Raw genomic sequence first — 20,815 nt, 5'->3', positions numbered from 1 at the left:
TCTCTTATATTCTGCAATTTTGCTGAAATTACTTACTAATTCTGTTTTTTTGTAGATCCTTGGGATAGTCTCATTAGATAATCTTTTGTCATTTGCAAATACGGACAGTTTTATTTCTTCCTTTCTGGTTTATTACCTGCCATTTTCTTTTCTTACCCTATTGCAGTGGCTAGAACTTCCAACGTGTGGATAAAAGTGGTGAGAATGGATGGGCATTCCTACCTTATTTCTAGCGTTCAGTGATTTGGGTTGTATGGTGTATGCAGCAGATGCAGCTAGTAGCTTCCCAACAAATGGTTGCTCTAAGTAATGGGCATGAGAAAAACAGAGATTAACTGTATAAAAAGCTCATTTATAATTGTTGCCAGAATCCTGTTGGTCCCATTTTAGATATTTGGAAGTTACTGGCAGCAGGCATTTTGTTCATTCTCTATTAGATGCTGAGGTAATTTTTTAAAAAGTAATCTGGATTCATATGCCTTAAATGAGAAACATAGAGGAAAAACATCTTTTTTTTCTTCTTCTGGAATGATATCTACAGAAACATTAAGCATACTCCGGATTTTCTCCAACTCTTACTGAATGCCCATTGGCTGAATGGATGCCAGTTACACAGGCAAATACATGCTATTTCTACTGCACTGACTATGTTCGGCTAAATCTAGGCCAAAAGTCGCCTAGAATTTATACTTGGCTTTTTCTTTGAGTGGGGGAGGGCATTGACCTCCAGTGACAGCTATGTACATTATTGGGAACAGAATCTTTGTTGTGTAAAGAGCTTGCAACTCACCTCTCCCTCTGTCCTGTGAACTAGTTGCCAATAGGAGAAACCTTTTTCTTCCTGAGCCTTGGCCAGAGCATCTTAAAGGCCCTGTCTACAATCAAAGATCACCTATATTTATCCTATGGTTCTACTTAAGACTGTTGCCCACTTTTGAGCTTTCCAAATTACATAGCCTTAGTTCTATGCTCAGGACATTTCTAGTGAGTTTTGTACCTCAATTTTCTAATTAAAAAATATAAGTATTGTGTTGCTTTTGTTCTTATGATGCAACTAATATATTTTTATTGGTTAAAAAACAGGTACATAAATATACAGATCAGACAATCCTACCTAATCCTTTTGATTAGCAATGAATTAAAATGTTTTGATGCATTTCTACCTATTTTCTTTAGACAAACGTTTATACTGTTCATTCTATTTGTGACTACTTTATTTCACCATGAACATCTTTGTGTCCTGTTAAGTAATTGCAATATTTTTAACAGTTGCCTAGTATTTCATTTTAAACCAATTCTGTTTTGGATATTTGATCCTTTCCAATTTTTCACTATTATACATGGTAGTTCAGTATGGATTCTTGTGGTTAAAGATTTATGTACATCCTTCTGGTTTTCTTTGGATAATTTTTCAGAAGTGGGATTGTTAAGTTTTCCAGAAAACTACAGGAATACAGTGATTTTTCAACCTGAGATGTTAAAAACATTTAACTCTTCTTTTTTTAAATTTAAATTCTTTTTTTAAATTTAAATTATTGTTTAGAGTATTACACAAGTCTCCTTTTTCCGCCATTGACCTCTCCCAGGCCACTCCTACACCCAAGCACAAACCTTCACCCCCCCTACTGTCTGTGCCCATTGGTTATGCTCATATGCACACAAGTCCTTTGGTTGTTGAGAGTATTACATGTCTCCTCACACCCTCCCCCCCCCCCCCTATTGACCTCTCCCTGGCCACTCCTGACATCTTTTCTTTTCAATCATGAGTTTAAGAGGCTTGTAAAAAATGAAGAAGACATTTTAGTTTTGACTTAAATTGATTATAGACTTTTGCAACATATAGATGTGGGCCAGTTTTATCTTTACCCCTTCCTACCTCATAGCTGTGTCTATGAATTGGCATGGCATCATAACTCCAGAATTTTTACTTTCAGCATTTTGTATGCTTGTCAATGTCTGTGCATGAAGAGTTCAAGATTGCAGTTTTAATTCTTTCTTACTTTTCAGGTTATAAAATAGAAAATCGAAATCATGAAAGTAGACAGGACTAAACTGAAAAAGACACCTACTGAGGCTGTAAGTATCCAAAGTTTGCTCTATTTCTTCATTTCGGTAAAAATCCTTACAATCTGTTCACCAAATGTTATCACTTGTATATACAAAGTGCAGTTAAAAAAAAAATTAGCTTGTCTTGAAGCAGTCAGATTTTCTTTTGAACTTTTTTTTTAATTATTAAACAAGTGAGAATGCCAGCGATCAGTGGAAAGTGAGCCCTGAGCAGTCTGTAGCTGTATCTACCTGAAGTAGGTTTCCTAGCCGCTGTTTCTAGGCATTGAAAGGCTCTATGGTAGAAAGTAGTAATATCTTTCTGACTAGATTTTTTGTGAAGACAGTGTTTTAGCTTTCTGTATTAGTCTTCCTTAATCATCAAACTCAGCTTAACCTTTGTATAGGTTGGCCATGTCAATTGATCCTATGTCTGTAGTAGAAACCCCAGCTTCAGTATCCTATCAGCTTGCCCAAATTGTGTTTGAGGTTAAGAAAGAATTGAATTGTTATTACACTCTTGTTGACCCCATGGGCTGCAGGGAGCACACGCTTTGGAATGAGACATGGGTTTGAGTCTTACCAGATTTTTGTGACTGAGAGTTCATTAACTTGCCCTGGTTTCCACATCTATAAAACAGGGCTGATCATTCCTCCCTCCTTGAGTTGAGGCAGTTGCTTAGTAAAGTATCTTGTGCATAATCAATGAGTTCATTTTCTAAATACAGGCCATTTGGTTGTTTTTTTTTGTAAAGACTACCTACCTAGCTAGTATTAGTTATAGATGTCACTATTGACATTTTGCTATACTCCCAGTTTTTTTTTTTGTTTTTTTTTAAATATATTTTATTGATTTTTCACAGAGAGGAAGGGAGAGAGACAGAGAGCCAGAAACGTCAATGAGAGAGAAACATCGACCAGCTGCCTCTTGCACACCCCCTACTGGGGATGTGCCCGCAACCAAGGTACATGCCCTTGACCGGAATCGAACCTGGGACCTTTCAGTCCGCAGACCGACGCTCTACCACTGAGCCAAACCGGCTTCGGCCTATACTCCCAGTTTTTAAAAGATTATTGCATGGGTAGTTCTCCCGACCTTTTCTCTTAGCATTATACTAATGAATGTGGGAGGTGTTATTTTCCCATACCCTCTCCAGCATTATGGCTTATCTTTAAAATTTTTGTTATGGGGTGGCAAAGAAATATTTCACTGTGCTCTTTTGCATGCTTTAATATGTATTCCTCAAATTTATTGTCCTTATGTCAGTATGTTTCTTATTTAATACCATGCATACAATCATTTTCAAAATTGTTGCCAATACTTTTATTTATATTGGGGTTTTTTTAAATATGTTTTGGCATATAAAATTTTTGAAAATTACATACTTAAAGTATTTTTTTGGAAACTGAAGAACAGAAAGAAAGGTTGAAAAACTAGACAAATAATGGAAATGTAAAGTACTGTGTCAAAAGGCACATGGCAGGATCAGGAAAAATATTTGTAACACAATGTACTTAATATCTTTTGTAGCTAAATCTGTAGGAGCGATAGATATCCCAATGACAAAATTGCATAGGCCATTTTAGAAAAGAGCAAATTCGGTAGACTTGTAGAATAATTAAATTTTGTAGATAAATGCAAGTTAAATTTTTTTAACCTAATAGATTTTAGGATTTGTTCTTTGAGTTACACATGTATACAAATTTCTGTTTCAGAACAGTTGATAGCTACCAGCAAATTACTTAGGATAAACTCCTGAAAGTAGAATTTTTAGATTATTGATTATGTTTTTATGGCTTAAAAATGCCTATTTTTTTCAATTATCATACCCAGTGTTCCCTTGCTATGGTCAACACTAGGTGTTATTTTTAAGAAGAACATTTATTTATTTATTTATTTATTTATTTATTTATTTATCATTTCAACCCTTTTAACCATTTCACCACTGTGGTAACCGCCAGTCTGTTCTCTCTATCTATGAGCATGGTTTTCTTGTTTGCTTTTTATTTTTTAAATTCTATATATAAGTGAGATCATACAGTATTTGACTTATTTCACTTAGCACAATGCTCTCAGGGCCCACCTATGTTGTCACAAATGGCAAGAATTCATTTGTGGCTGAGTCGTATTCCACACACCACGTCTTTTTTATCCTTTTGTCCATTGATGGATACTTAGGTTATTTCCATATCTTAGCTATCCATGTACACTGAGTAGCCACTCAATGGATATCCTATATGCACACACACTGACTGAGTGGCCAGATTACTATGTGCTCAGAGATCATAATAATCCTGCCACTCTGTATATAAAAACCTAAGCAACCGGCTGACCGGCCAACCCGCTGGTAGCTGTGATGTGCAATGGCCACCAGGGGACAGACACGCAATGCACAGGCATGGGAACATGGAACAGACCCATGAATGAATCTCAGGGGGAAGAGGAGAGGAGGAGGGTGGGAAGAGATTAACCAAAGAACTTATATGCATACTAGAGGCCCGGTGCACGGATTCGTGCACCAGTGGGGTCCCTAGGCCTGGCCTGTGGGGATCAGGCTGAAACCGGCTCTCCTATATCCCCTGAGGGGTCCCGGATTGTGAGGGCCAGATTGCAGTTGGCCAGGCCTCTAGTTGTAAATAATAATGCAGTGAGCATAGGGGTGGATGATATCCTTTTAAATTAGTGTTTTCATTTTCATTGGATAAAAATATCCAGAAGTGGAATTGCTGGGTCGTATGATAGTTCTCTTTTTAATTTTTTGAGGAGCTTCCATACTGTTCCCCATAGTAGCTGCCCAAGAAACACATGTATTGATCACTTTGTGTATCAGCAACTGTGCAAAAGATTTCCCCCCATGATTTGACCTCTTAAAAGAGCAAATCAATATAAACCATGGTAATTGGTATGCATCCATTGAACTGGCAAGTGATTTCTTTTATATTATCATGAATAAAGAAATACACACTCAGTTTGCATTTACGTAGTAGGGACAATATGCTAAAAAAAAGATTTTGTCCCTGGTGTATTCTGTGAACTGGCAAGGTCCAGAGGGATCTTGCCACTCCCGATAAAACAACAACATGCTGGTATGTGAAATTGATGCCATGATGCTACCTGGTTCTTGTGAGCAGAAAACACAAGCAACTTAGATGACTTATGTGTTCCAGAGGGTGCCTTTGAAGTTCGAGAGCCTCGGGAAAGTTCCCAGGGGTCCAGAGGTTTGGGAAGTATTGAGATTTCCCTTCTAAACTGAGAGACAATTTGCAGCACTTTAACCACACACCATGAAGAAAGAGGAACAGTGTATGGGGTGCCTCTTCAGCATTTGTAGAAGACCCCTAGAGTTTAATCCATGCTATCCTCCGCCAGCAAATGTCTTAGCATTCAGAAAAGCAGCTTCTGGCTTGCTACAGAACCTTGATAAAGAATGAGTGCCTGCTCATGTTATAGATAACAACTGATTCCAGGACCCAAATGTTCATCATGAACTGGGAGTTATCTAACTCGCAGAATCATAAAATTGGATCTGCTTAGCTGCATTCCATTAGAAATTGAAGTGATATATTTGATACTAGGCACAAGTGAATTGCATGAGCAGATGGTTCAGACTCCCATGTTTTTCTGTTTCTAATGCTTCACCACCTCTTCCTCATCCTATATGAATCCAAGAAGAGGAAGAAAAAGTGCATGCCTGGTTTATGGAAGGATTTTATGCCAAGGACTTTACATACATTTACCACAAAAATTTGAGGTAGCCTCTTTAATAATGTTCACTTTAGAGGGAGGAAAGTTTGGGGACTTAGCTTAAAGAAAGCCATTTACCATTATACCCTTATTGTTCCATGTTCTGGTTTGGGTGCTGAAAATATTCCTAGTTCAAATTTCACAATAACATTGCTGGATAAATAGGTGTTCGTTTGGCAAAAGAGGATACTGAGACTAGAGAGGTAGCTTACCAACTGCCTAATTCCAAAGCCCATGCCCTTTGTAATCATTCTGTCTCACAATATTTAAACTCATATTATGTGAGATAAGTGCTTTATGTAGTGGCAGACATTTAAGCTTCACATTTCTGAGACAGTTATTAGGTCTGTTTTCCTGGTAGGAAAGCTGTGGCTTATAGGTTGTACTTGCTCATGATCAAACAGCTTAGTAAACATCAAGGTAAAAACTGAACCCAGATTTGTTTGGTTCCAAATGTAGGTCTATCCTAGGATGCTGTGCTGCTTTATAGAGGAAAAGAACAAGGCTAGTCACTTCCGGCTGCTTCTCCGACTCAGTCCCTATCCCCTGCTTCACTCTCAGAAACTTTGCTATAAACTTGCAATCCACATCCTGTTACCTGAAAACAGGTTCTTCATCAATAAAAGAGAACAGAAATGTATGGAAATGGGACTCTCCATAAGAACAGAGTCCTGGTTTTACAAAGCTCAGCTCTTTGCTCTCCATTGGAGGGTTTTATGTTGCAGAAAAATATAGCTAACGCTCATCTTCACCTTTTACTGTGAATAGGGCTTTTCAGTGTTCCTCTGATTCAACATTCCTTTTCGGGGATTCTGGCTGTCTTTCATTCCATGGTACAGATGCCTTCATTTTTTTTTTAATGATGTTTAGCTTCTTTGCTTTATTCTGTGTCTGTATCCATCCAAGCAGTTTATCTGGGTTTTAGAAATGCACACAGATGCATTGTTTCATTATAAGATTTCCATTTTAATCCCAAGGGATCACCTGGCAAATTTCCACTTAAGTAGTTATCCTGTCAAAAGTTAAAATTCTGAGTGTATTGCTTAAAGATGTGTTTTCTCATTTTCTTCTTCTTTGTGTCTCCCTCATAACCTAAAACACCCTTTGTGAATGCTTGTTTTCCTCAGCCTGCAGATTGCAGAGCCTTAATAGACAAACTCAAGGTTTGCAATGATGAGCAACTCCTCTTGGAACTGCAGCAGATCAAAACATGGAACATTGGAAAGGTACGTGACCCCATGCCTCCAAAAGACAGGGCTCCCTGGACCAGTACATCGTTTTGTATGCTCTGATATGGAGAGAAAAACCATCATGAGGTAGCCTCATTTAGCAACTACTTAATAAGCATCTAGTGTAGATCTAGCATAGCTGGAGATTAGCTTTTAACCTGTGAATGGTTGCCAAGGAAATTTTGAAAGAAATGTGAGAGGAAAATTTTGCTAGCCGAGGAAGAGGAACATTTAGGATTTTTACTTTTAGTTTAAAAGAATCTTCTTTAGATAACTAAAAATGAACACTTCAGGTAAAACGGGTTCTGGAAGGGAAGAGTCACTGTATTTGTAGACCTCAGAATGCAGCCAGAATTCTCCCTCAGAAGACTTAGCAAAGGGTTTTGTGGCGATAATAAATGAATTCATGTCCATGTGGTTCAAAGCACAATATTTCTCATGGGTTTCTGTATTGATGAGGGATTGAAGAGAAGCAAAGATGGAAAGTGAATTTGTCTAGGTGTCTCACTCGGCAATCCATTGTAACAGAGTAGCCACACACACCTTATTCTTTTCTTCCTCTTTCTCCAGTGTGAGTTATATCACTGGGTGGACCTGTTGGACCGCTTTGATGGAATTCTGGCAGATGCTGGACAGACGGTGGAGAATATGTCGTGGATGCTCGTGTGTGACAGGCCAGAAAAAGAACAACTGAAAATGCTTCTCCTGGCTGTGTTGAACTTCACAGCCTTGCTCATTGAGTACAGCTTTTCCCGGCATCTGTACAGTTCCATAGAGGTAGGAGAGGCTCAGATCTGTGTGGTCTGTTCCTGACTGTAATTGTTTGTGTCTGGAAAGAAGGAAATTCCTATTTCTCTCTGAGGATTACTTGTTTCCTTTTTCATTATGGAACTCGGGGGTTTTCCATGTCACAAACAATGGTAGGATGTTTCTTGGATATAGACACCATTCACAGGATTGATGGGAAAATTCTTCAAAAAATTAATGAGAATGTAATACATGTATTGAAGTATTCTTTAGAATTTGCAGAAGTTGATCTTTTTCTCATTAATTTGAGCAGCCTCAAATTAATTTAATTTTTTATTTTTTAAAAATTAATTTAAAACTATTAGACATAGTTTGATTTCATTGACACTTTACTGTATATACTGCTTTTCTAAGTTTCTGTGCTGCTTTTCAGTCTCCTTCCCCCCCCCCCCAAGTGTGCATTAATATCATGCTATGTATTCTTAAAAAGTAAAGTGCCCACAGGAATCGGTCAAAAATCACCATAAGAAATAACTATTCCTTTAGCCTAACTTGAGGCTTTTCTATCACTGTTGGTTAAGTACTCTGTTGTGTGTTAATTTTCTTAAGTCTTCCATAAAGAAACAGAATCAGGACAAAGAAGTAGAAAGAAAATAGCTTAGGGAAAGAAGTGGAACTACTGGACTAAGGATTTAGCACCCGGAGTTTTCAGGGAGATGAAATAGTTTAGCTGCTAAAGAAAGTCCATGGCCTTCAGGATAATCAACAACTGAAAATTCCTGGGTTCATTTCCAGTTGAATTGCATACTGATCTTAATGCTGACCAAATGCTTCAATATATTGGTGAGTTTCAATTGTATTAAGTAACCAACATAGAGACTCCCATGTAACTGTTATATACACTGTTCTAGGACAGTTGTGTGCCCTCAGTTGTTGCTATCTTCAGCTCCTTTAATTCCAATTTTATTTCATAAAGGATACGGGAGCATAACATTATCTTTCATTTATAATCTTTTGGTTGAGTTGGAGATGGTGTTCGTTAGTTCCACTAACTACCACTTTGTTCCTTTTGTAACCTTTTTTCCTGTGTGGACAGACACCTGTGCAGTTTTGAACTGCTGTTCAGTTTTTTAACGTTTATTGTATTTTCTGACTTGTCACCAGATTGTAAGTTTCTTGGGGACAAGGTTGCATGTTGTAAGGGCTCAATTACTTAAACATTTTTTGTGTGTTCTTAAACTTCTTGATAGTTTTGTAAATGTTGACAAATCTGGATTGGCATTTAAGTTTTCAATGCAGTGCTTAATACCATGAACCTGCCCTTTTTTGTCTCCTAGCATTTGACAACTTTACTGGCTTCCTCTGATATGCAAGTGGTGCTGGCAGTCCTTAATCTTCTGTATGTATTTAGCAAAAGATCAAATTACATCACCCGCCTTGGATCTGACAAGAGAACCCCACTACTGACCCGGCTGCAACATTTGGCGGAGGTGAGTCGTGGGTGAAGAGTTGGAAGGGCATAAAAATGGGACCAGGTGGTACCTTTTCACAGGTGTTTCTTGCAGTGGCAGAATGGATAGGAGTTCCTAAGTTAACTTTACAGGCCTAATTGAGGGGAACTATTGGCGCCCACTTAGCTAGGTTCCAAAAACCTTAAGAAGTATTCTCAGCTAATGGATAGAGGAATTTAATGAATCTCGGCTCACAAAACGGAATCTCTTTGTTCAAAAATGACAACTTGTCTTCTGGAAAGAAATTTCAGAATCAGATTCTACATGGGAAGCAGATATGGTTGCAAAAAAAAAAAATAAAAGAAAGAAAGTAAGAAAGATCTGAATTTGTGTCCTGGCCTTGCACATTAGTTCTTATATCATGTTCATCTGGGAATTTAGTGTATCTACCATAAAGTAATTTCAGAGTAAAAAAATCTAAGGTACTTAATGCTATTCTCAGTAATTAATTGGTTTTTGATGGTAGTAATTGTAATCATAGGCAAAAGCTATACTAAAAGGTCTACTCAACCAAACTATTGTCCAGTGTTCCTAAAGGTAAATTGATAATACATACTTAGGCTCAAGAGGTATACATTATCAGAGAACTTTCTTGGAAGAAAATTAATAAGGCGGATTTTTATTTATTTATTTATTTATTTATTTATTTATTTATTTATTTATTTTTTCCCTTTTTAAAAAAATATATTTTATTGATTTTTTACAGAGAGGAAGAGGGAGGGATAGTTAGAAACATCGATGACAGAGAAACATTGGTTAGCTGCCTCTTGCACACCCCCTACTGGGGATGTATAAGGCTGATTTTTAAAAGCTCATTCAAATATAACTCAAGTTTCAGGCTGTTTTATATGCATGGCTACTTAACATATTATGAAAATTCTAGGACATATAGGAAAATATAAAGAAAATGGCAACCATCTAGAATTCATCCAGATTGAGTCTCCATTAAGATTTGAGCATATTTTCCTCTTGCATGTATCAATATGTACATATAAGTATGCAACCTGTTTTCTTAACATATTGTGAGTATTTATCTCTTGCTATTAATAAAATAGAAGACAGTTCAATATTGGATCCACAAGTAACAGTTAAAAGGAACAAGAAGCCATATCTATCAGAATTCATAATGGAAAAACTAAATAAAGCATTTCCATTGATTCAGAGGTCACACAAAAATGTCAGCTATTAACTTTTGCAACTTAAATTTGTATCAGATGTCCTAACCAATACAATAAGAGGAAAGAAAGAAATGATGGTTATATATAAAAATGAAAATTCATTATTATTTGTAGGTGATGGGATTGAGACTCTTGGTTTTCTGGGGGGGGACAATATAAAATTATTAGGACTAAAGAAAGTACAGTGAGGTAAACAATTAATATATAGAAACAAATAGCTCCTCCATATATCAGTAATAACCAACTAGAAAATGATTTTTAAAAAGACCCTATTCATTGTATTGATAAGCATAGTGTCTTTAAAATATCTATATTGGGTAAAACTAAATTTAAGAAAAAGACAATGTAGAAGGTTATATATATTGTGATTTGTTGAAGAAGGAATTCTTTAAAATCCCAAAGCATGGCCTTGGCTATTTTAGTTCAATAGTTAGAATGTCAGCCTGTGGCCCGAAGAGTCTCGGGTTTGATTCCCGTTCAAGAGCATGTTCCTCAGTTGCAGGCTTGATCCCTAGCTCCTTTCAGAGTGCATGTGGCAGGCAACCTCCCTCACACCGATGTTTCTCTCTCTCAAGAAATACGTGGGAAAAATATCCCCAGGTGATGATTTTTTAAAAAAATCACAAAGCATAAACCATATGGTAAAAATTTGAATTTTATAATACAAAATTAAGACTTCCTTTTCAATGAAAGATATCATAACTCCATGCTATACTTTTTAAAAATGTATTTTTGTTGATTTCAGAGAGGAAGGGAAAGGGAGAGGGGGAGGGAGGGAGGGAGGGAGGGAGGGAGGGAGAGAGAGAGAGAGAGAGAGAGAGAGAGAGAGAGAGAGAGAGAGAGAGAGGAAACATCAGTTATGGGAAAGAATTATTGATCTGCTGCCTCCTGTACACCCCCTACTGGGGATTGAGCCTGCAACCTGAGCATGTGCCCTGACCAGGAATAGAACCAGTGACTTCTTGGTTCCTGGGTGGACACTCAACCACTGAGCCATACAGGCTGGGCTTCAGTGCTACTCAAGATACACTGGAATGGAATTCAGCACACTGCTTCCTTCATAAAGAAAAATATCAATTGATCAATTACTTATGTGGTCGAATAACATTCTGGTGCAAACTCATTTTGTCATGGAACAGGAACATTCAAACAATTGGTGAAATAGCCAGTAGTCTGGACAACATTATACAGCACTGCCAAAGACAGTTAACAGACTGGTGATAGAGAGGTTTTTAGCAATGTTTTAACAGACTTTCAAGGGTCTGTTAATGTAGAATATTCAAAAGGGCCTCCAAATCAACAAGGATAAACAGACAAAGGATATGGATAGATAATTCATAGAGCAGGGAATTCAGCACGAATAGATGCTCAAACTCTTTAGTAATTAGAGAAATATAAATAAAGCCGCACAACTTTATAAAACTGTATCAGATTAGTAGAAATTAGAAAACTATAGTGCTAGCAGTCATCTGAGGCTATATGCACCCTATGTATTGCTGACAGGAGTATAGACAGGTACTCCTGGGTATATATCCCAAAGATCATATCACATTCCATAAGGTGCTATCTGTGAGAATATTACATTATTGTGATAGGGAGAAGTTGGGGGCAATCTTAGTGTGTCATATAAAGGAGGGTTAAATGTTTACACTAAACCCTTGATTTAATGAACTTGTATTTAACAAACAAAATTTGTGGTCTGTATGTCATGTGAAAATTAACATCCTGTTAATTTTAAAACGCTTTTTAACCAAGTTTTCCTTATAATTAAAGTAACGGGGGTTTTTAAAAATTCAGTTATTTTTAACAAATTTTAGAGAACAGGCCATATGTTGGGAAAAAATGCTAGTAATTTCGTTGACATACATAAATTACATATTACATCTATATAGTCTATGTATTTAAATCCAAGAGCCATAGCTACTAAACAATGTTCAGCAAATGATTAGCACATGATCACACAGCATTGCACATGGTGCTTGGGTTCTTTTGTCACACGGCAGCATTTTTATCTTTGTTTTTTTTGTTTTTTTGTGTGTTTTTTTTGTTAATCCTTAACCTGAGGATGTGTTTTTCCCCCATTGATTTTTTTAGAGGGAGTGAAAAAGAAGTAGGGAGAGGGAGAGCGAAACATCGATCTGAGAGACACATTGAATATGCCCTGACCAAGGCTGGGGTGCATTTGCAACCCATGTACATGCCCTTGACCAGGAATCAAACCTGTGACCCCTACGTCCGCAAGCTGATGTTCTAACCACTTTGCTGCACTGGCCATGCTCCCACATGCACTACGCCATGCCCCAGCTGTGTGCATTTGTTTACTCATGGTGACTGGTGAATGCATGAATTTACTAGACCTATTCAGTATAAATTTAAAATGACAGTAATACATGAAGTAAACTTTTCTGTGAAAAACTAACTTTAAGTCGCTTCATGTAGCTCTAAGTAATTTTCTTTTAATGGCTACATAATATTCCTCAATTTGGATGTTCCATAATTCAACTATTTTCCAACTAACGCATCTTCATTTTTCCTGTTATGAGCAATGAGCTACATTAAGCAGTCTTGAATGTATGACTTTACTTACTGATACTTTTGATTCTGTGATATAGTCCAAGAAATCTTCATGTTACTTTAATTGGCACTTAATGAATTAAGCATCTTTTCTCATGTTTGGCCACTAAGTTGCTCTTGTGAATTGTCAGTTCATATCTTTTACTCATTTTTTTCTATTGGTTTAGTGTGTGTGTTTTTTTTTTTTTTTTAAGATTTAAAACATTTTATTATGCCTTAATTTTGTAATAACTTTCTTTGTTTTCCTTTTTTCCATTATTTACTCCATTGGCTTAGTGTTTCTTTGTCATCTGTTATAAGTTTGTTTTCTCAATCTTTGTTTTCTTCGTTTATTGCGTTTCTGTACATAGTGGTTTCATAAACAGTTCAGGGAAAGTGCAGCTTTAGTGGCTTTTAGAAAGTGTTGTATAGCATGTTTTGTTCTTTATGAAAAAGGACTTTGTATGTGGTATCTTTTCTTATGGCAGTGTTTTTAGTGACTCAATCCAGAGATGGGCTGATAGTGAATATGAATAGTGATTAGTGAACTGCCAGTGTAGGGGAGGTTCTCTAGGAAGACTTGTTGGATAACGTGATAGCCAGCTGGTTGGTCTTTGCTAAGGTCTATGGTGCACGGGACCTCAAACTTGAGCATGCACCAGAATCACTTAGTAGAGCACGGATTGGTCTCCCTCCTCTGATCATGCCCCTTCACCCTGTCCGTTTTTGATTTGGTAGGCCCAGGGCAGGACCTGATAATACACATCGCTAGTTTCCAGGTGATGCTAAGGCTTCTGGTCCAGGGACCGCACTTTGAGAACCACTGGTCTAGTCTATCCTATTGGGCAAATTAAAGAATTTTAACTAATTTTTACAGTTCCATCTCAAAGATCTAGTGAGATGGTGTCAGATAGGCCTCTTTGCCATGGTTGATGTACTAGTTATTTATTGGGTATCTACTTAATTGCCAGGAACAGATGGTAACGCTGCTGGGTGTAGGTGAGGACAATGAGACTCAGAAGTTCTATTGTTTTGAGTGAAGGCAGTGGGATTTTTGCACCTCATAAACATCTGCTGTTCCTGTCTTAAACATTTGAGTATGGCTTTTATTCTAAATCTGGGTATCAGCCTGAGACCTAGCTCCTGCATCCACATCCAAACCTTTCAGTTGATATCATTTAAGAAGTCTCTGACCAACCAAGAACTGAACATATAGTAAAAACATTTTCTTTTCTTCAAAAAGTTCACATGTTGGATGAGAAAGATTATGTGCATAATAAAAATGACAACTAGTTATTCTGAACAGTACTGACTAATAAGTACCCTAGAATCTTAAACATTTCATATATTTATCTTATTGGCTATAAAATAGACTTTTCTTATCTATATATATAAAACCTGAAGCAACCAGTCAAGTGTTTGGTCGCTATGATGTGCACTGACCACCAGGGGGCAGGCACTCAATGCAGGAGCCACCTCCTGGTGATTAGTGCACTCCCACGGTGGGAGTGCCACTCAGCTCAGGTGACGGACAAGCACCAGACACCAGAAAACGGACTCACCTGCCCTGCCTCTGCCTGTTCTGCCTCTGAGGTGGCCCTACTGAGGGCAGCAGCAGTGGCACAGCAGAACCAGGATGAGCGGGAGTGGCTCGGTGCTGGCCTAGGGCTCGGGCTCCTGCCTCTTTGCGCACTACTATATCCCTTGGGATGTCAGATTTTGAGAGGGCGCAGGCCAGGCTGAGGGACCCCTGGCCTTTGGTAAAAAATATGTTCTTAGCCCGGCCAGTGTGGTTCAGTGATTGAGTGTCAACCTATGAACCAGGAGGTCACGGTTCGATTCCCAGTCGGCACATGCCCAGGTTGCAGGCTCAACCCCCCAGTTGTGGGGTGTGCAGGAGGCAACCAATCAATGATAATCATCATTGATGTTTCTATCTTTCTATTCCTCTCTCTGAAATCAATAAAAATACACTAGGTGTAATACTTGACACAGTAAAATAAAACTAAACATTTACACACACTAAAAATGTACTCAGTGTTTTAAAAACCTAGAAATGTACAGAAGAAAATTTATTATCACATCTATTCTTAGCATTTGGTACACTTTTCTTATTCTTTATCCAGTACGTATTTCTTTATATAGCTGAATGCATGTGGTATATATAATTTTGAATTCTACTTTACTTACTATATAAACATCAGTGTTTTCCCATATTAACTTTACATAATTTTATAAGAAACTAGAGGCCCAATGCACAAAGATTCGTGTAAGCATGGGCCTTTCTTCCCCTGCTGTCCACACTGCCTTCGCTCCAGTCCAGAGCCACCTTTCTGCCTTCCCAGGCTGCCCAGAGGCCCATGGCGGCTGGGACAGTGTGGAATGCCTGTGTCTTGCCCTGCCCCATCTGCTCTGTGCCTGTGTATGCAAATTAACCCACCATCTTTGTTGGTTAATTTGCATACTCCCGATTGGCTGGTGGGCATCGCCAAGGTATGGTCAATTTGCATCTATTTCATTCTTTGTATTTAATATAATGGCAATATGTCATAAATGTCACAATATCACAGACTTTCATGAATAAAGTTTGGCTTGCACATGTTCTTTTAAGGATCCCAGATTACCACAACTTTCTGATTGTAGGTGCTTGATTTTTATTAGGTCACAAGATGGAAAGTAATTTTCTGGTGATACTAATGATAGTAGAAATATTAAAAAAACAATTGTGACAACACAGGAAACAAAAGGAAAGTTGTAAAGAGGTACAACCCTTCAAGTTTATTCCCTCTTACAAATTCAGGTCTTTGGATTGAATGACCTTTTCTTCTATGTAGCATCAAGTGTTAATAGCCTTTATTCTCATGGCTTTTGGCAAATTCCATGTTTCTTCACCGGAAGTCCGGGGTGTAGCCAAGAAAATACAGAAAATGTAATGAGAAATTGCTTTTCCTATTGTTAAACCTTTTTTTAAAAGCTATATGAATTAAAATAGTGTGGTAATAACACTGGAATTGGCCCGTTGAAAGTTTCCAGGAACAGATCCAACACATTAGAATTATAATAAAGATGACATATCAAATTTGCAGAAAAAGGAAAATTACTGAATAAATTATAACAACAGGCTACCTATTCACAAGGTAATTAAGGTAGACCCTACTTTATCACAATAAAATTAAGATCTATTTTAAAAAGTTGAATGTTAAAAGCATGAAGCTAAAGGCATTGAAAGAAAGTATAAGTACATGTTTTTATGTTTAGTGTGGGCAAGTTCTTTGCAGAAACGGCTAATACCATCAAAGAAGAAATTAGTATACTCTTTTGTATTTTAAATACTGTCATGCTTTCATATAGTTATCTCAGTTTTGTTATATTTCTCTTATCACCACAGTGAATAATGCATCAGTATTTATATTTAGTCATAAAATTTTTTATGAATTTGAGAGAGACAGAGAAATACATGTATACTTTCCCTCTTACGTTTTTGGTGTCACAGTGTACTTTTACATTGTGAATCATGAACACACTATTTTAGTTCTTATTGTTTTTAATACCTTTTCCCTTTCCCTTTTATTACCTATGGATATTGTTGAAGATAGTGTTCTCCTGCTGCTCTCAAACTGCTGAGTGGCTGCAACCAGTTCACAGGCCATTGCAGGGTTCAGAGCTGGGACCAAAGTCTACAGTACATGCCTGTTACCATGAATCGTTTGACTTATTGGGGCTGGATTCCACACTTTACACTGAGCATTTCAAAAAATTTTTTTATTGATTTCAAAGAAGAAGGGAGGAGAGAAAGTTAGAAACATCAATGATTAGAGAGAATCATTGATCTGCTGCCTCCTGGACGCAACCTAGTGGGGATCGAGTCCGCAACCTGTGCATGTACCCTTCACAGAAATCAAGTCTGGGACCCTTTAGTCCGCAGGCTGACACTATCCACTGAGCCAAAACCACCTAGGGGCACAAAGGCATTTTTGTTGGGATAGATGTCAAATTGTTGTGGGGGTAGAGAGCAAGAGACATCTTCCTTATGTTACTCCTCAGTTTGCTATAATTTATTTATTTTTACTGTCATAATGTGGTTACTTTAGAAGTCAGATTCTCGCCCCTTCCCAGAGTTTATTGGTTATACTTTTCTGAACCAATTTCATAATTCTTGGTTTTGTGTGGTCATTGATGTCTTTGTTCTATTAGCCTAGTGGTCAGCTAGTGATTTGCCTTAAACTCTAACAACAACAATAAAAAAAACCAAAAAACCTCCCAGTCTTTGCAGGTGGGTGATGGGTGTGTTTTGGTGTCTTCGGTCTCAATACTCAGGATCTTCAACTCTTGGTCTTTATTTCTGGTTTGTGCAGAGCCTGATGGTCAGCCAGAGGTGTGTGAACTCTAAGATATTTGCTGAGAATGTGCTTAGCCTTGGCCTCCCAGATTCCCAGGAATAAAAGCTCTATTTCCCAAAGCATTTCACTACTCAGCTTTTCTTCCCAAGCTGTTCCGTTTATTTATCCTAGTATGTTTTGTCCCAGAAAGCAGGGATTAATGCATTTATTCTTGGATGTTTTCAACAGATGTCCAATTCAGCCTTGGAAGAGTTCCAAATTAGGCCAACAAAATTATTGTTAGCTCAAACGCTGTTACGAATGCAGGCTGGTTAGTAAGAAGGATTATATGGCTTGGGTTTTGGATATGGAAGCCAATACTAGTGTACAGTTGAGCCATTTCCCCCCATTACCTTAGGGACTAGTAATTATCAACGAGGTTTGGTGTCAGAAGTACAATAGTGGTGATTAGTACGGAGACTTCTCCTTTGCAACTTGCTTCATGTAAGAAATGGAGGAACTAGAGAGCATGTGATGGCACCCTATTGAGGGAATTGAGCAGGATGAGTATTGAAGGCCTGATAGGACAAGTAAACCTGTCAACAGGTATAACAGCAAGCATGCAATGCAAAGCTTGCAGTAGCTGCCTGTGTTTTCCCCAGTAACTTCCTTACAGAACAGTGAACTTGACCTCCTGGGAGAAATTATCTTTAGGAAGATGATCTTGCCTCACGTCTTAAGTTCTTGCTTTTAGTTGCTTCCTCTTTTCATTTGACTTGCACATTATGTGTCTTCTCTACTCTGTGTTCCAGGCAGCCACATTCTTAAATGTTTTATACGCGAAACTACCTTAAGCACTATTCAAACACTGTCTTTTTTTTCTTTTTCCAAGAGCTGGGGTGGAAAGGAGAACGGCTTCGGACTTGCAGAATGTTGCAGAGACTTGCATATGGTGGTAAGTCACTCTTTGAGATGTGGGTGTCTTTTGGCAGAGCTGTGTGTGATCTCTATTTGAGCCTTACTGGACATTGTAACCACTTCACATCAGGGCTCTTGAAGAACCTAAGATCAATTGAGACATAGTAAACCCCATCTAGAAATGGTGCCCTCAGTGTGCTGGTAGTAGGTGAAGAACCTCAGACACGTAGTGTATGTTCACACCAAGCTCTTGAGTAGAAAGCTGAATTGGGTGAATCAATTTGAAACTGATGCAAAATTCCAAAAAGTGCATTTGCTTACATTCTTTCACTGGAGCTATTGGGAACTCTGGACAGTCTGGCATGATTTAAGAATGTTTGGCAAAGAGTGCTACCACTAGGGTTAAGAACGTAACATGTTCTGTGTGCTTTCCATGTGCACCCCTCATGCCCTGTCCTGCTCATACCTTTCATCCATGCTTAGATCATGAGCTCAGGCCATCTCCCCTCTGCTTTGATGTGTTACTGTGGAATCACAAGGCCCACCTGGATTTATAACAATTCTGTGCCAAGAAAGCAGCTATATTTTCCAGCAAGATGTACTACTTTTATCAGTTTATTGTGTATCGGACAAAATGGTTGTGATGAAATTTATTGACTTTTAGCAAGCCTTTTTCCTGTGCAAGAGGGCTTTTTTTTTATGGTCACAGAAAATGATAAATTAGAACAAATTGACTTTCCTATCTTAGCTGGCATATTTTTATGTAGGGTGCATTATATTGATGGATATTGGATAATATGGGAGGTGAGTGTTGTCTGTTTAATAATCAAAGCTACATGAATCTTACAGGGTATTTAGTTTAGAATTTAATTTTTCATCGTGAAGTTTAGTTGGTTAATTCTGAATCTTTTATGTATAAGAAGCTTGTTTTCACATCTTGGGCAAAACAGTATGATACACCCTGCTGGGATTTGCATGATGTCTTTTACCCATTTTGGTGCCAGCCTATGTTAAGAAATCACACATATTTTTAAATATTTTTTTATTGGTTTTGAGGAGAGAGAAAGAGAGAAACACATATGTGTGAGCATCAGAGAGACGGGGAGAGAGAGAGATTGAGAGATTGAGAGAGAGAGAGAGAGAGAGAGAGAGAGAGAGAGAGAGAGAGAGAGAGATTGAGAGAGAGAGAGATTGAGAGAGAGAGAAACATATGTTTGAGCACCAAACATCACTTGGCTGCCTCCTTCATGCCCCCTAGCAGTGATGAAGCCCACAACCCCAGGCATGTGCCCTGACCGGGAATCAAACTGACATCTTTTCGGTGCACAGTATGACACCCAACTGAATGAGCCACACCGGCCAGGGTACACATCTTTTTATTTACCGATATTTGGCATGTCATGAGACTTTTTAAAATATGTGTACTTGAAAAAGAAGTAATACATAAACATGTGAGCAATTCTAAGAATATTAAAGGGTGTGCATAATTCATCCCTAGATGCAACCACTGTTACTGGTTTCTTTCAAGGGTATGTTTTAATTGGCTTGCTGTTGTGGTCTTATTTGTTTTGTATGTTGCTTTTGTAGAGTTAGACTATATGTTGTCAGGGTCTGAAATATATTGATTTGGTATCTGCTTGTGTAGAAAAGCAGTTGGATATCATGAGAAGTGGTATGGAGTGATATGGAAAGGGAGCATATGAGAATTCTGAGGATATACCCATGAGGCATAGTTGAAAAATTATTTCAATAGGCAGTGATACACAATAAGTTTTCCATAAGAATTTTTTTTTTCCATTCTCGAGCTGGTGCCTAGACACTTGTATTTGTTTTCTTTCTTAGATTCTTATTCATTACTGCTTTGCAGCCATGCCCCTCTTTTCCCTCTTGAGAATAGTTACAGTCCAAATCGGCTTATTAGTAGTAAGAAATATGAAAAATTTTGGAGCTCTAGGCTCCATCATCCTGATTCTGAATTCTAAGATGTCGAAGCTCTGCTAAGACAAAGAATGAAGCCACTGTAGCCATTGTCTACAGTGCTCATTCTGCTGCCACATTAAGTTGCACAAAGTGGCTAGGGCTGAGGGAAGACTTGGGAGAAGATGGTATCTGATTCTTTCATGTGCTTTATACACAGAAATACCCACCCAGTGCAACTACACTACACTTTGAATTCTATGCAGACCCTGGGGCCGAGGTCAAAATCGAGAAAAGGGTGAGTCTCAATCAGACTTGTTCTGATAGAGTCTATGATTTGCTATAACTGGGGTTGACTTTTCTAGAACTCCTCAGTTAAATGAGGGAGTGGTTTTGAGCTACATTGCTGCCTTCCCAAGCTAAACATACCTAATAGCTTCTCAAGAATAAGTGTTCAACGTATGCCCAGCTCTGATAGATTTGGATCTTATGTTGGAGCGGCCGAAAGCAGGGCTCCTTATACGGGGCGCTACTATACCTAGTATATTTTTATTTTTCTTAGTTCCGGTTCCAACATGCAGTGTAATAATCTGGATAGCGATGGCTCCTCTATTTCAGCCAGCCTGCAAGAAATCTATATATTGCTCACCAG

At 38.0% G+C, this 20,815-nt stretch overlaps 1 protein-coding gene across 13 annotated transcripts in view; it reads left to right on the top strand.

The window, feature by feature from the left end:
- HUWE1 (HECT, UBA and WWE domain containing E3 ubiquitin protein ligase 1) overlaps positions 1–20,815 on the top strand; it is a 140,881-nt gene that overhangs the window by 30,383 nt on the left and 89,683 nt on the right. For 11 of the 13 annotated variants that reach the window (XM_084870972.1, XM_084870971.1, XM_084870968.1 and 8 more), the window contains exons 3-8: positions 2,008–2,076; positions 6,919–7,017; positions 7,591–7,797; positions 9,105–9,257; positions 18,221–18,283; positions 20,384–20,461. In XM_084870972.1, the coding sequence (XP_084727098.1) occupies positions 2,032–2,076; positions 6,919–7,017; positions 7,591–7,797; positions 9,105–9,257; positions 18,221–18,283; positions 20,384–20,461 (645 nt within the window). In that variant the 5' untranslated portion in view covers positions 2,008–2,031. The remainder of the gene's footprint in view (positions 1–2,007; positions 2,077–6,918; positions 7,018–7,590; positions 7,798–9,104; positions 9,258–18,220; positions 18,284–20,383; positions 20,462–20,815) is intronic. The other 2 variants (XM_084870976.1, XM_084870965.1) reach the window with 1 other exon arrangement.

The sequence above is a fragment of the Pipistrellus hanaki genome, assembly GCF_964339955.1.
Source record: "Pipistrellus hanaki genome assembly, chromosome: X".
Classification (NCBI taxonomy): domain Eukaryota; kingdom Metazoa; phylum Chordata; class Mammalia; order Chiroptera; family Vespertilionidae; genus Pipistrellus; species Pipistrellus hanaki.
This window is presented reverse-complemented; position numbering and strand designations above follow the sequence as displayed.